Raw genomic sequence first — 14,407 nt, forward strand, 5'->3', positions numbered from 1 at the left:
CAGGCTGATTGAGTCACTGTGGGCAGAACAGCCACACAGGACACTAGAGATGTGTGTGCAGCTAAGTGGCATCGGCTGTGCATTAGCATCCTTTGCAAGGTGGCCCTTGCCATGCTTTTTATTAAGAGTTTCCCAGATTGTTCGTGGTATGTGAGCTTTCTGAAGATGAAAGCCAGTTCACTCCCTCCTGTTCGTTGTTCCACTGGCTGCCTTCCCTCCAACTGCACAGGACAGTGGCTGTGCTGTAAAGCCACAGTAATTAACTCTAAGGCCGGAAAGGAGCGATGGATTGTGTCTTCCTGCATGGAATTACTGCCCTCCTGGAGTCATGCAAAGTCCATTTCCTGTGAACAACAACTCCCCTTGACATGGAGTCTAGTAGCCTGGATGACTCTGTGCAGACTCCTTAGGCAAGCCACTTGCCTCAGTTTCTTCATCTGCCAAGAGGGAATAATGATGAGACCATTCTCCAAGGGCTGTTGTGAGAACCGTCTTACAGGGGTTTATGGGGGGCTCCTGGACAGTGCCTGGCTCACAGCAATGCTGCTGTGGTCAATGCAGTCCTTACACCAAGTGTGATTTTCTCAGCCCTGGTTATTGCTATTGCAGATCCGTTTCCTGACGGAGGCAACTGAGACTCAGGGGTGTGTCACAACCCTATTACTGAAAGTCTACTGTATGGTGGACACGGGGTTTGCACTTGCCGTGTGTAGACCATGGTGTCACCATCAGCCACAATTTACAGATAAAGAAGCTTAGGCTTGGGAGTGCTGGGAGTACAGCTTTCCATTCAGCAGGCCTGGGGCAGGGCCTGGGAGTCTGCTTTCTAAGACGCTCTGAGATGATGCTGACGATGCTGGGTCAAGGACCAGTGGTAGATTTAGTGGTAGACTGGCTGGCATGCCTCAGAGATGGAAAGGGATGGAGCTGGGGTTGGAACTAGAGTACTTAAGCTTTTTCCTGTCCTGTGATGTAGCCACTCACACTGGACCTGCCTCTCTTATACGTGGGTGAAAATCATATCTCTTGTTCTGAGTTGGCCTCCAGCTGTTAATGGAGATGGCTGTAACTTATAGTCTCCAGTCCTTTTAACAACTCTATAGACGAGAGTTCTGAGCCCATTTTGCAGATAGACAATTGAGAGGTGTGGTGGTACCTACCAATTATTACCTAGTAATGACAAGGTCAAAGTTCAGTCCTGATTCTTGTGACTCCTAAGCCTCTGGTCTTTGAGTGCAGGGGACTTCCTCTAAGACAGTGCAGGGGACTGGCGGACATTCCTAAGAAGCCTCATCACAAGCTTCCTTTATTAGCAGTTCAAATCAACCAGCTGGTCTCTCCTTTTCCATCAAGTGAGCTTGTCATTCATAGTGGCCTTGGGGTTAATTCTATTTTGATGGTGGCAAAATATGCATAATGTAACTGAAAACCTACTGTACTTGGGCGTCTAGCACAGAGAAGCGGGAAGCATCCCAGCACCCGGCTGCAGACCACAGGTCTCCTCTGCACCTGGATCTCCATGCCCATTAAGTTCTGGCTTCTTGCTTCTCCTTCCCCCAGCCCCTGGCAATCACTACCGTTCGACTCTCTGTTTCTATGAATTTGTCTACTCTAGGGACCACGTATAAATAGAATCAGACAATGAGTGTCTTTCTGTGCCTGGCTTATTTCAAACTGCACTTGTCTTCAGGGTTCACCTGCGTTGAAGTGGGGTTAATCCTGCTGACATGGGAATGATCCCCCCTAATTTATTTCTTTCACTCCAATTTTCACTTAGCAGGGCACACCTCTGCAGAGGATGGATAGCCACAAAGACAGTCCAAATGAAACTCATGAGCTTTACCTTCTCTGATGCCTTTCAGGGTGGGAGCTGAGCTGCATGCAGGAGGTAGTGTGAGATCAAAGGGTGGTTCTGATCCAGTATGGGACAGGGCAACAGTTTAGCATCAGCAACAACAACGAAAATTACCACCCCACCCCCAAACAGAGAGGCCTCTTTCTCCAAAGCTGAACAGTGTGTCAGCAAAGAGCACCAGGATGGGGCTTCGGAGTCTGTGTTCTAAGATGCTGTGTAATGATGCTGGGGATGCTGGTTCAAGGACCAGATGGGAGCATGGCCAGCCTGGCTGGCATGCCTCCGTTAGTTAGAGATGGAGTGATGGGCGGAAACATCCTTTTACAGAGTTGGGCATCCAGAGGGACCCCGTGTATCTTGTGACCGTCAGCAAATCTTCTTAGGACCCCCAACCTCCAGCAACTTCATTTCCTGCCATTCAGGTCTCTTCTACCTGGCAATCAGTTCTAAAATGTGATGGTTTTGCATAGTTATGTTTACATCGAACCCTCACATATTTTAGTTTTTCCCTCACGTTTGTGCATTTTGCTTTTTCTCAGGTTGCTGGCATTTGTATTTAGTTTGAGTCTCTTTGTAGAGTGTTATTTACTTAGAAAGGAGGCCTTAAATAATGACATTTGATGGAAAACTAGTACCACGACCCAAAGAAAAACTTAAGAGTGAAAATAATAGAAACCAATAGCAGCGTTGTTTTGTTTGGTGTTGGTCGCTGCTTCAGCTGTGAGCCCAAGGCCAGTTGGGTCTCTCTGGGAAATGTGGAGATGCTTTAATGTGACCCATGTGACTCACCACCTTCCTGACTCATGTCAGAGAAGAGAATGACTTCTTCATTTTGTAATTCAAAGTAATTCACTTGTACAACTGCTCGGCTCCTTGAACTTCTGTTCCTTTCTTGTTGACAGTCCCCAGTGTTACAGTGAAGGCTGTCTCACATGTCTGGAGATCAATTACCTATCAGGATTTAAAGGCAAATGTGCCATCGCTGTTGGACACACTTTATATATGCTTTATGCCATTCAATAGTCATGACACAACATGGGCAGGAAGACTCTTACTCCCATTTTGCAGATGGGAGAACTGAGGCTTCTGAGAAGTGGATTCGCACTCAGTGGTGTCTCCCCACTAGCAATAGTTGGCATAAGCTCCATGTGGCTTTAAATCCTAGAACTGAGTGGCTCAGGCTCTGAAAACACTGTGTGTGTTTTGATTAATACTGCTTTTCCATTCAAGGGCCAAGAACACGGCTAATCTAGATTTCTATTAATCTTGTGTCCGCGGCAATGACAGTTTTACAGGGAGGCTGATAAGCACCAGTCTGCGAGGATGGGAGTGGGCTGAAATGTAAACACACTTTCCCCAGAGTGCCTGCGTGGCAAGCAGAGATGCCCAGCCCATGTGTGAAAGCTCCTGGGGCGGGCGACTGTGCATGTGCAAATGTGTGTGCTCACACTCATGTGTTTGAAAGCTCTAGCGTGCCCCAGACAGTAGTGGCACTGCTGAGTGTATTCGCCTGAGCTGTGGCTGAGCAGAGCTGCGGCTATAGGCAGAGAGGCTGAAGCCTCAGGGATCCATGGAACCTCCAGAGCTGAAGCTGGTCCATTCTGATTGACAGGGCACACTTTGTAAAGCTTCCCACCAACTTCCTGCAAGCCAGTCAGGGGCCTTGATAAGCAAGTGGAATTCGGAGCAGTTAAGTGCAATATGAGCCCCAAGAATGCCTTTTCTAAAGGTGGTTATGCACAGCTGCTTTGAAGGACATTTCGTTCATCCAAGGATGACTTTTTTTTTTCTTAAACAAAAGTAGGCTTATTGGAGAGGCTTCATTCAAAAAAGCTTCTTTGGCATTCAGCACCAGAGGCTCCCCAGCACGCGGCTCCCCGGCACGCAGCTCCCCGGCATGCGGCTCATCTACCACATTGCTAACACTCAAGTGGAAATCAGGGATGGGCATAGTTGAACACACAGGGGTTCAGTTCGCAAGGCTGGCTGAGACTGAGGAGCCCGAAGTATGAGAGGCGCACATGTGCATGGCTGTCCAGTGCTCACATATCCTCAGATGAATAACTCCAACTCCCTAGACCTCTTTCCTTGTTTCAGAGGAGTTCTTAAAATGTTGTGATAAAATTACCATAACATAAAATTGACATTTTTGAGCATTTAAAAAATTTAAATCCATTTTTAACTAGCATACAAAGTATTAGGTGACCTTATGACATTTGACAAAAAGTATATTCGTATTTTTATAAATACAGCTTTTGATAGAATTGGATTAGAGGACTCAATGGGGTTGGATAATTGGGAGTTTTCAAGAAATGGTAATTGGGATTGTTATTATTTTATATAATTATTATTTTCTTATGCTTTTCAAAACACAGTGCCTGTTTCAGTGATGAGTATGTCTTGGCCAGGGACAGCTGCTAGGAGGGCGGTACAAAAATGTGGAACCGGCCACAGGGGACTCTGGTAGAGAAGGCAGACGTGTATGTGTGTGCAGTATGTACAGATGCGTATATGTGTGCACATGTACTATACACATCCAGATGTAACAGCAGTGCTCTGAAGGGCGTTACAGAAAACAGTGAGCACAATACTACAGAAGCGAGGCTGTGTCAAACACTCAGAATGAACGTACATGCTAGGGAGGACTCTTGTGTACTCCATTATATCTCAGTTGATGGTTTTCTTCTTATTCTCATAATAGGCCTGTGGAATGGGACAGGTAGAGGTCCTGGGCTTCTGTCCTCTGGTGGTATGCCTGGCTTGGAGCTGGTTTGGTGATCTCCAGGTCACACAGTTGGCCAGTGGTAGAGTTTAGGCTGAAATGTAATGATTCACAATTTGAATTTCATCCTGCGTCACATGCATATACAACGCAGAAAAGGTGGTGGTCAGCTGCACGAGTCAGGATTTTCTGCAGTGTGACGTGCATCCACTGTGGGTGTAGTGAAATGAAGAGTTACTCACTAGCCCCCTTAGTCAGGAGTGGTGGCACACCTCTCGTCCCAGCAGGTCGAGGCTGACGCAGGAGAGTCACGGCATCCAGTTCAGCCTGGAATGCAGTTAGTTCAAGGCCATTCTGAGAAGCTTACTAAGATGCATTATTAATAATAATAATGAAAGGACTAAGGTCTTGTGTTTAGTCCTGAGTGCTACAGGAAAGGGAAAAGGTGAAGAATGAGAATGTAGCTCAGTGGTTAAGTGCTTGCCTAGCATGCCCGAGGCCCTAGGCCCAGTCCTCAATACAGCAAACTAGAACAATTCAAAATCCTGCTTCCTCTTAACTGGGACTTCAGTTCCCACGCCTTTAAATACCCACACTATTCTATGAAACGTTCCAGAAACAATCTATATGTTTTAAATTGTGTGCCATTCTGAATGGTGTGGCGTAGTCTTGTACCATCTGTCTTGGTGGGAAATGACTCATCTGCTTGTCCAGGGTATCCATGTTGTAGATGCTACCCACCCAACTGTCACTCACTAGTTGTCCCATTTGTCAAATTGACTGTTGCAGTACCTGTGTTCAGGTGACCTTATTTTACCTAATCATGGCACAAAGTGCCAGAGCAGTGATGCTGCCTGTTAATTTTATTTAGGTATATTATTATAATTGTTCCATTTTATTATTATATATTATTGCAAATCTCTTACTGTTTTGATTTATAAGTTATCCTAGTCATGCATGTACAGAAAAAACATATAGCAGATACAGGGGATAGTGCTTTTGAATGTTTTAAGTATCCCTTTGCAACATTGGAATATGCTCCATAGATGAGGCCTACCCTGCACATTAATGCTTATTTGGAACACGAAGTGGCGATTTTTGTGGTAGCTGTTGTTATTGGGATGCTGTAGTTTACATGTAAAATGTCCCCCCAAAACTCATGTGTTTGAACACGTGGTCCTCCACTGGTAGTTTTGTTCGAGGAGGAAGTGGTTCATTAAGAACCTTGATGTTTTATAGTTTAGCCATACCGGTATTGGGTGCAGTGGGAAGCATTGGTTGTTTGATGCAGACTAGGGACTAGAGAGACAGTGGTGGCCCAGGTGTCCTTGTCTGCCCTGGGTGGTACCAAACAGTTTGCAGACACTTCACTCTGTAACAGAGCTCTCTGGGTCTCGCTTCCCTTTGCAGATCGCTGACTTTGGGCTTTCCAACCTGTACCAGAAGGACAAGTACTTGCAGACGTTTTGTGGGAGCCCACTCTACGCATCTCCTGAGATTGTCAATGGGAGGCCTTACCGAGGGCCAGAGGTGAGCAGCCTGCAGGTGTGGGGATGGGAGAGCTGGAGGGAGAGGAGGAAGGGAGGCAAGAAAGTTCTTAAAACTCCCAAAGACCCAACAAAGAACACTTGCCATCGTTTGATTTTAGGAACATTAATATAGGCCCCGGAGAAGATGTGGGAAAACCTTAAGAGAATCCTAAAAGAGCAGATAAAGATGCCTGTTCCACTGGACGGCAGCTGCTTAGGAGTTCTTTGATTTTTTTTTTAGATTTTTCCAAGGTAACATTTTTAGAAATAGTTGAGATCATCCGAAAATAATTGAAATCAAGTTAGTAAAGGGCAAGTTATGCATACTGTGACACACACACACACACACACACACACACACACACACACACACTCACACACTTCTTGCCAATTTATAATTATTTTGTAACACCTTCCAATGTCATTATTAATGTATTATTTGTAATAACCACATAATATCTTGCTTTAGCACATATTATTATATATTTAATAATTTCCCTGGCTTTAGACACTTAATTTTTCCCTATTGTATCAAAATAAAGAGGACAAAGAAAACTGTTATCAGTGTCTATCTCTTTTGCCCATATTTAGTAGTGTGTATGTTTAAGGAAATAAATTTTAGTGGCATCTTCTCTTTCACAAGCAATGCATTTGTGACATGCCTTCGAAGGGCTGTCATGGTCACTGTCAGAGACACATCTGCTTAGCCTGCTTCCAGTTGCTCTAATAAACACCACGATCAAAAGCAGCTGGGGGGGAGCAGGTTTAATTCATCTTACAGCACACAGTCCATCATGAAGGGAAGTCAGGACAGGAACTCAAGGCAGGAACCCGGAGGCAGGAACTGAAGCAGAGACCGTGGAAGAACTGTTTACGGGATTGCTCCGTGTGGCTCACTTAGCCTGCGTCCTTGTATGACCAGGACCGCCTTCCAGGGTTGACACTGCCCCCAGTGGACAGGCCCTCCCGTGTCCGATTAACCAAGAACGTGCCCACAGACTGGCCTATAGGCCGTTCTGATGGAGGCCTTTTTCTCAGTTGAGGCCCCCTCTTCCCGGGTGACCCTGGCTTGTGTCAAATTGACAGAAATCAGCCAGCGCAGCGTCTGTGGAACCGAGTTAGTAGCTTTTCTTGTCGGATGGTGAGCCTCCCCTTGCGGAGGTTCACCCAGCCCTTAGCCCTTAAATAGCAGCTGCTTGGTGTGTAGAAATGCTTTCCTCCGAATGTTTGTCCGTCTGAGAGTGTTCTGGTGGCTGGGCTGGGATCAAGGGAAGAATGCCAAGAATCGCCAGCAGTTAAAGTCAAGAGAAGGTCTTCAAAACTAAAATATAAGGGATGAACATAGGGTTCAGTTTGGAAAAATGTTAAAACAGGCCTGTAAATTTGTTGTTGGATGCTTCTTTGGTCGTTGGTGGTTGGTGTCTGAGGTGCGGAGCTGGCACTCAGGTCTGGTCAGCAAACATGCTTTATTTGGCCACATTCATCTCCCTTAAAAAAACATGAACAAACATTTAATGGCTGAGAGATTCCCCAGAAAAGTCCTATTTCTGACTTCTCTGTAAAAACCAACCACTCTGGCAGTGCTGGGCCTACAGTTGTGCAGTGCTGGGCCTACAGTTGTACACGGTAGTATAAGCCGTGAAGAAACTGCCTGGCCGAGATGGGTGGACGCACGCTACACTTTGTCTCTGTCCCCAACTGTCCCCATTTACACCCCGAGTTCTTTCTTGCTTTTGTGTGTTTATTGTCTGCCTGGCTCTGGCAGGGTTTGACTTTGGAACCCTTGAGCCCTCTGAGGTGGTGAAGGGAGGATTGGATTCTCGTGTTAGGCGCCTCCATTACCTGGAAGGGGCTTTTCTGGGGAAGCCATTTAGTGATCTCTTTTTTTTCTATTCTCATTTTTCAAATTGAGCTAGAAGTATTCTAGACCCCGCCTGCCTCAGGGAATCGTTATGAGAACCAGGGACAGTTCCCTACTTCAGACTGCTCTTAAACAGGGTGGGCTTGTGTTCTCCATTGTTGGGCTGTGGTGGGAACCTGCCTTCCAGGTGCTAAATCCTACTCCTGGCGGTACAATGGGTGGCCAGTGGTTTGGAAAGCATCTGGGGTCTGCATTCTAGCTCCTATGTGTCCTGTCTCTCACCAGGTGGACAGCTGGGCCCTGGGTGTCTTGCTTTACACTCTCATTTATGGAACGATGCCCTTCGATGGTTTTGATCACAAAAACCTCATTCGACAGATCAGCAGCGGAGAATACCGGGAACCCACTCAGCCCTCAGGTGTGTGTCCTGTGGAGGTCGGGGGTCGAGGGGAGAGTACTTGGTTTATCTGCCCAAGCTCACACACACTTTCTTGGTTTATAAGGCATCTCCTATTTCCAATTCTTCTTTCATAATAGTTCCTGGAAAAGCTGGCTTTTTAGGGTGGCTGAACTGCCTCAAGTGAGGTTTTCAGAGCAGCTATTCTTTAGATTGGCCCAGGAGCCCTTCTTGATTCTACATTCTGTATAAAATGTGGCAAGCCATTTCTCCACCATAAATTAAAACTTTGGAAAGGCTTTCTATTCCCTAAAGTCCCTCACAGGTCATGTAGACATAAATTCCCCCTCTCCTAATGGTAAGGACCACAAGGGTGGCCATTCCTCCCACATTTTCACCCCTGTGTCTGCTGCCTGAGCTCTGGCTCACAGACACTGTTACGTCATTTCTTCTTGCACAGCAACCATGCTGTACCCTAAAACAAACCTATCTGTTTAAACGACCACCATGGACTCCTGTCTGTCAGTCCTTTGGGTGGGGTAGTATGGTTCTGGCCTCACCTGGGGTCTCTGTACCTACTTTCAGCCATCTGGGAGTTGGGGTTGCTTCTGGGGCTGTGTGTCCCTTACCTCTGTGCCTGTCTGTGTGGGCTTTGACTCTTGAGGTGCCTCCCTATGGCTGGTCATTCCGGAACAGAGCCTGGATCCCTTACTTTCCAGCTGAGGGCTCTGAAGGTGGAGAAGGCAGGCATTCCTATTAATTGTGCTTAGCAATGGGGCTCTTGTTATCATTGGGATTTTTTTGTTGGTCAGAGCAACCAAGGTCAAAAGTTCTATGTCTTCATGGGAGAGCACCAGGTACATTACAAGAGTGTGGGCAGGTGGTCAGCACAGAATGTGGTTAACAGTTGTATACATTTCATTTAATGTACACACAGTTTTTTTTAATTATTCACATTTGTTTTTTAAAATTGTTACAAACACAAAACGAGTGAATATTGAACCATTCCTGGTTTCTAGGGGACACATAGGCTTAGCTTCAAGTCTCCGAGCCTGATAAGTACTTTTGTCTTTATCAGTATGTAACATTTTTTGCTATATTTTTGTTTAGGAACATCTCATTTAGTGTGCATTTTTGATCTGTTAACCTCAAATTCAGTGGCCAATGGCACCTTTACTCATGTCTGAACCAAGTTTATCTACCACACATGCATTCTCCATCATGGTCTTCTTGCATTTGAGGACAGTATACAGAACTTCTGCCTTGTGTGTGTGTGGGGGGGAGGGCTCATTTTAAATGGCAGATTTCTATCAGGAAGAACAAAAACGTGACAAACTGAGCACTAGCTGCATGTTTTCAGGCTGAGAGCAGCAGCCGGAGCACCAGGGCATGCCTGCTTCAGAGCCCGGGACGTCGCTGCTCTGTGTACACAGGATGCCTGCAGAAGAGCTGTGGGCATCGGCTTGGGACTTGCCAACAAATTTAGATCAATTTGCCAGTGTAGAAAGATGAGGACTAACATGGGTGGGTAGGTAGGTAAGTGGTGGACAGATGAGGGTGGGGGAGGGAGAGGGAGGGAGGGAGGGAGATAGAGGATAGACAGACTGACAGACAGACGGGACTTCTGTGGTGCTGGTCTTTTACTCACTAACTGGTACCAGTAAACTTCCTGGCACCTTGTAAGAGTTCAGGAAATGCTTACCGAGTGGTTGGTCATCCGTCCTTTCTCAGGACTGTCGGCCACTCTGTCCCCATTGCTGGGCTCTGCCAGCCTCTTACCAGCCTTTAGACATGGCTGAGGGGAGGAGGCAGCCTCCCAGGGTAAAACTCAGTGCCAGGTGAGGCGCAGGGCACGGCTTGATCCTGAAAGTTTATCAGCTGTGAGGTTGGCTCCTGTGGCTTCCTCAGCATCCTTGGGGGCCTTTCCCCTATATCCCTGGCAATAGAATTTACAAAGGAACTTTTTTTTTTTTTAAAGAAAGGCTGTGGCCACCTGGGTAGCAGATAAAGATCAGCCTTCCCTCGGTTTGTTGGATATCAATAGGGCTTATGTCAGCCACAGGAGGTGAGCTCACTGGGTGTGGCTCTCAGATCCTGGCGAAGACCTTGGGAGTGGGGCCAGCCATGGGTGAAGCTGTTCTCCCTGCCCAGGTGTGCCAGGTAAGAGCCACACCTGGCACAGGTGAGCGTCTGTGTCTCCCTCCATCCTCTGCCTCCAGCACCTTTTCCAGGTGACTGGACTGTGTGTTTACATGTACCCATCTCTGGAAGGCGTCTGGTGAACACCTGCTGTTTGTTTTGGTAAGAATGATACTGACCAAAGCTGTAGTGAGACTGAGTTTGAATTCTTTCCCAATTACCTGGCCTTTTGGACTTGATGCAGATCTGGGGTGACAGAGAGATCAGTAGTTCCAGGACATTTCTTCACATGTGGAAAAGCAGATAGTAGGCATGAAAACATGAGTGTGGTCCTAAGAACTCACCCCCAAACACCTGGCATGATAATGCACAATTAGGATCTGCCGCTGGTGAGTTATAAATAGATGGGCCCCTGGGGTTGGCTGGTCAGCCAGCCAGGCCTACTCGGTGAGGTCCAGGCCAGTGGGAGACCCCGTCTTAAAAGAAAAGGGCTGATGGGCTTGAGGAAGTGTTTCCAGAAGTTGTCCTCTGGTCTCCACATACACACAGATGTATGCACCAGCACACACGTGCACTTGACACATGGGAAGATGTACCACAGAAGGAAAAGGAAAACAAGTCAGGATGGGACCGCTCTGTGGCTGTGGTCCTGAGCCTTGGTTAAGTTTGTGTTGTGTGGTCTAAAGACTGGCTTCCTGCTTCAGCACGAGGCTGGCACACTCCAATGGATCCTTTTTTTTTGCTTGAAGTGTGCACGTCTCTGTAACTGTTCATGGAGAGTCCCCTGCCAAAAGCTCCCACGGATAGCCTGACAGTTTTTGTCTTTCACCCCTTAGATGCCCGAGGACTCATTCGGTGGATGCTCATGGTAAACCCGGATCGCAGGGCCACCATCGAGGACATTGCCAACCACTGGTGGGTGAACTGGGGCTACAAGAGCAGTGTCTGTGACTGTGATGCCCTCACTGACTCCGAGTCGCCGCTCTTGGCACGGATCATTGATTGGCACCATCGTTCCGCCGGGCTGCAGGCTGAGGCTGAAGCCAAGATGAAGGGCCTGGCCAAACCCGGAGCCTCTGAGGTTGTGCTGGAGCGGCAGCGGTCGCTGAAGAAGTCCAAAAAGGAAAATGACTTTCCCCCATCTGGCCAGGACGCCGTACCTGAAAGCCCATCCAAGCTGAGTTCCAAGCGGCCCAAGGGAATTCTGAAGAAACGGAGCAACAGTGAGCATCGCTCCCACAGCACCGGCTTCATCGAAGGCATCGTGGGCCCCACCTTACCGTCTCCTTTCAAAATGGAGCAAGATTTGTGCCGGACTGGCATCCCCCTCCCCAGTTCCCCTGAGGCAGAGATGTCAGGGAAGCTCAGCCTCAAACAGTCAGCCACGATGCCCAAGAAAGGCATCTTGAAAAAGACCCAGCAGAGGGAATCTGGTTATTACTCATCCCCGGAGCGCAGCGAGTCTTCAGAGCTGCTGGACAGTAATGACGTCATCATCGGCAGTGGCCTCTCTTCCCCTTCCTCGGAGGCAGCCCGGGGGACTTCCCACAGCCTGTCCTGCCGGAGGAAGGGCATCTTGAAACACAGCAGCAGGTACTCCGATGGTGCCACGGACCCTGCCCTCGCCGGCCCCGAAATGCCCACACTGGAATCCTTGTCAGCTCCGGGTGTCCACCCTGACGGCGTCTCCCGGAGCTACAGCCGCCCGTCCAGTGTCATCAGCGATGACAGTGTCCTGTCCAGTGACTCTTTTGACTTGTTAGATCTCCAGGAGAATCGTCCTGCCCGCCAGCGCATCCGCAGCTGCGTCTCTGCTGAAAATTTCCTCCAGCTTCAGGACTTTGAGACCCCCCACAACCGGCCCCGGCCCCAGCACCTGAAGCGGTACCGGAACCGGCTGGCAGACAGTAGCTTCTCCCTCCTCACTGATATGGACGATGTGACTCAGGTGTATAAAAAAGCCCTGGAGATCTGCAGCAAGCTCAACTAGCCCCTCAGGGCGCAGAGGATGGGATGGGTGGGTGGGCGGGTCTAAGGGAGTCGGGGAACAGAACTAAGCTTCAGGCTGGTTACCTCTTTGCTGGCCATGGCAATGGACTGGAAAAGGACTGATAACTGGTAAGGTCTGGCCCGGCCAGTGTTCGCAGCCTTGAGTCTGCACCTAAAAGGGATGGAAATGGTTCTTTACCAGTTCAGAATGTGGGTCCTAACTGGCATTCCCATATGGCATCTCACATAGGCTTGGCTCCCCAGGGAAGGCGATGTTGCCAGCGTGAAGTGGGAGGGGGCATTATGGAGAAGGGGGTGTTTCCCTAGAAGTCTAGACATTTCTGGAGAAGGGGCAGGAAGACTGAGACCATCTGCTTTGGGTGAATACATTAGCAAGCCTGGTCTGACTACGTAGGGGCTGGCAAGATTTCAGCACCCTGAGCTTGACTTGGTCATCAGTTAATATCTGTACTGTGTGCTGGTTTGAGTAGCCTAGGCACAGCACAGGGTGCTGTGACTGAGTACCGGTAACTGCCATGGGATCAGGAATGACAATAACAGCTCTCCCGCCAGGACTGAGCCCTAGGAGTTAGGTTACAGAGCCCTGAGGGGCCGGCTGACCCCTTCATGGCCGACCATGGCATTTGTTAATTTGCTCCTGGACCTTGAGTAGAAGACAGAGGGACTTGCTGAGAGCAAATGCTTTGAACTTTGCTAAGGACATAGGCAGGTGGTGGTAAGTCTTTGACTTCCCAGGATCTCCTTCCTCTTTCCTGCCTGGTTCTTTAGCATAACATGAAAGTGGGCAAAGAGAAGGATGGCAGTGTGAGAAGCCAGGGCTTCGTGTCCGACAGGGCACAGAGCCGCTGTGGCTTTTGCACAGCTCGATGGAAGGTGAGGCATGCCAGCTCTTCAATGTCTCGGTATTAACTGGAACACTGCCTCTCGGCTTCTCACCTGCGTGGATGTTTTAATTGGATGTGATGTGGTCAGGGCCTCCGGAGGATTGCTGGTTCATCTGTGGGCTCTGTCCATCCAGAAGTGGAACCTTGACAGTACATGGGTTGCTTTTAGGGAGCTAGTGTGTAGGTGGGCATGTGGATGCGGAAGGTGTGGTTTGGTTGCAGGTTCTTGTCTCCTCTATCCTAAGCGTTCTGTCTTGTGGCTCTGCTCTCCTGCACTGTGGGGAGAAGACAAGTTCCATCCATCCACGGAACAAGGTGTTGAAAGAGGAGAGTGTTGGGGGAAGCGTAGGGACATTTCTTCAGGAGTCATCCAGATGGCTCTGGAGGAGGCAGAGAAGAGGTGTGACAGGATGCTTCAAAGTGTTCAAGCTAGTTATCGAATCTCCAGACTCTAAGATTCCAGGTGACGTCATCCCACAGTCAGCATCCTGGTGATACTGGAGTTGAGATGCTCTTTTTGCTCTGATCTTGGAATCCACTGGCTTGGGCAAATTAGAATCCTTGTTCTAAGGTGACTGCCTTCTGATAGCATCTCGGAGAGGGGGTGGAGGAGGACGACTCAGAGTCTGCCACAGCACTGAGAACGTTGTCAGGAAGATGCTGCCCTGCTTTTCCAGGACTGTTCTGCATCTCTGTGTACCACCCACTCCGGCTTTAGGCCTGTGCCTTTCTTTGGGTTGAGCTGAGCAGGATATTTAGGGAAGCTCCTTGGATTCCTTCTCTCAGTTCCACCCCCTTCCTGAACTCTGGTATGGGCTAAAAGGGAGAAAAATCTGTAGGTAGAGAACTGGGTTTGTGGGTTTGGGGCTGCATAGATGGCAGCATGCAACTTCTGATCCCCCACCCCCTGCCTCCTCCTGTGAACAGCCCCTGCTTCTTCACTGCTGGCGCTGAGCATGCAGCCGGTCTCGGGTATAGCAGCCATTGCTGGCTGGTGGGATGGTCTGGTT

At 48.6% G+C, this 14,407-nt stretch overlaps 1 protein-coding gene across 1 annotated transcript in view; it reads left to right on the top strand.

The window, feature by feature from the left end:
* Nuak1 (NUAK family kinase 1) overlaps nt 1–12,511 on the top strand; it is a 70,565-nt gene extending 58,054 nt beyond the window's left edge. Inside the window, exons 5-7 of the mRNA XM_059245289.1 lie at nt 5,988–6,107; nt 8,253–8,385; nt 11,340–12,511. Of these exons, the coding sequence (XP_059101272.1) occupies nt 5,988–6,107; nt 8,253–8,385; nt 11,340–12,493 (1,407 nt within the window). The 3' untranslated portion in view covers nt 12,494–12,511. The remainder of the gene's footprint in view (nt 1–5,987; nt 6,108–8,252; nt 8,386–11,339) is intronic.
* Nucleotides 12,512–14,407: the final 1,896 nt, after the last annotated feature.

Source organism: Peromyscus eremicus, chromosome 18 (genome assembly GCF_949786415.1).
Source record: "Peromyscus eremicus chromosome 18, PerEre_H2_v1, whole genome shotgun sequence".
NCBI lineage: Eukaryota > Metazoa > Chordata > Mammalia > Rodentia > Cricetidae > Peromyscus > Peromyscus eremicus.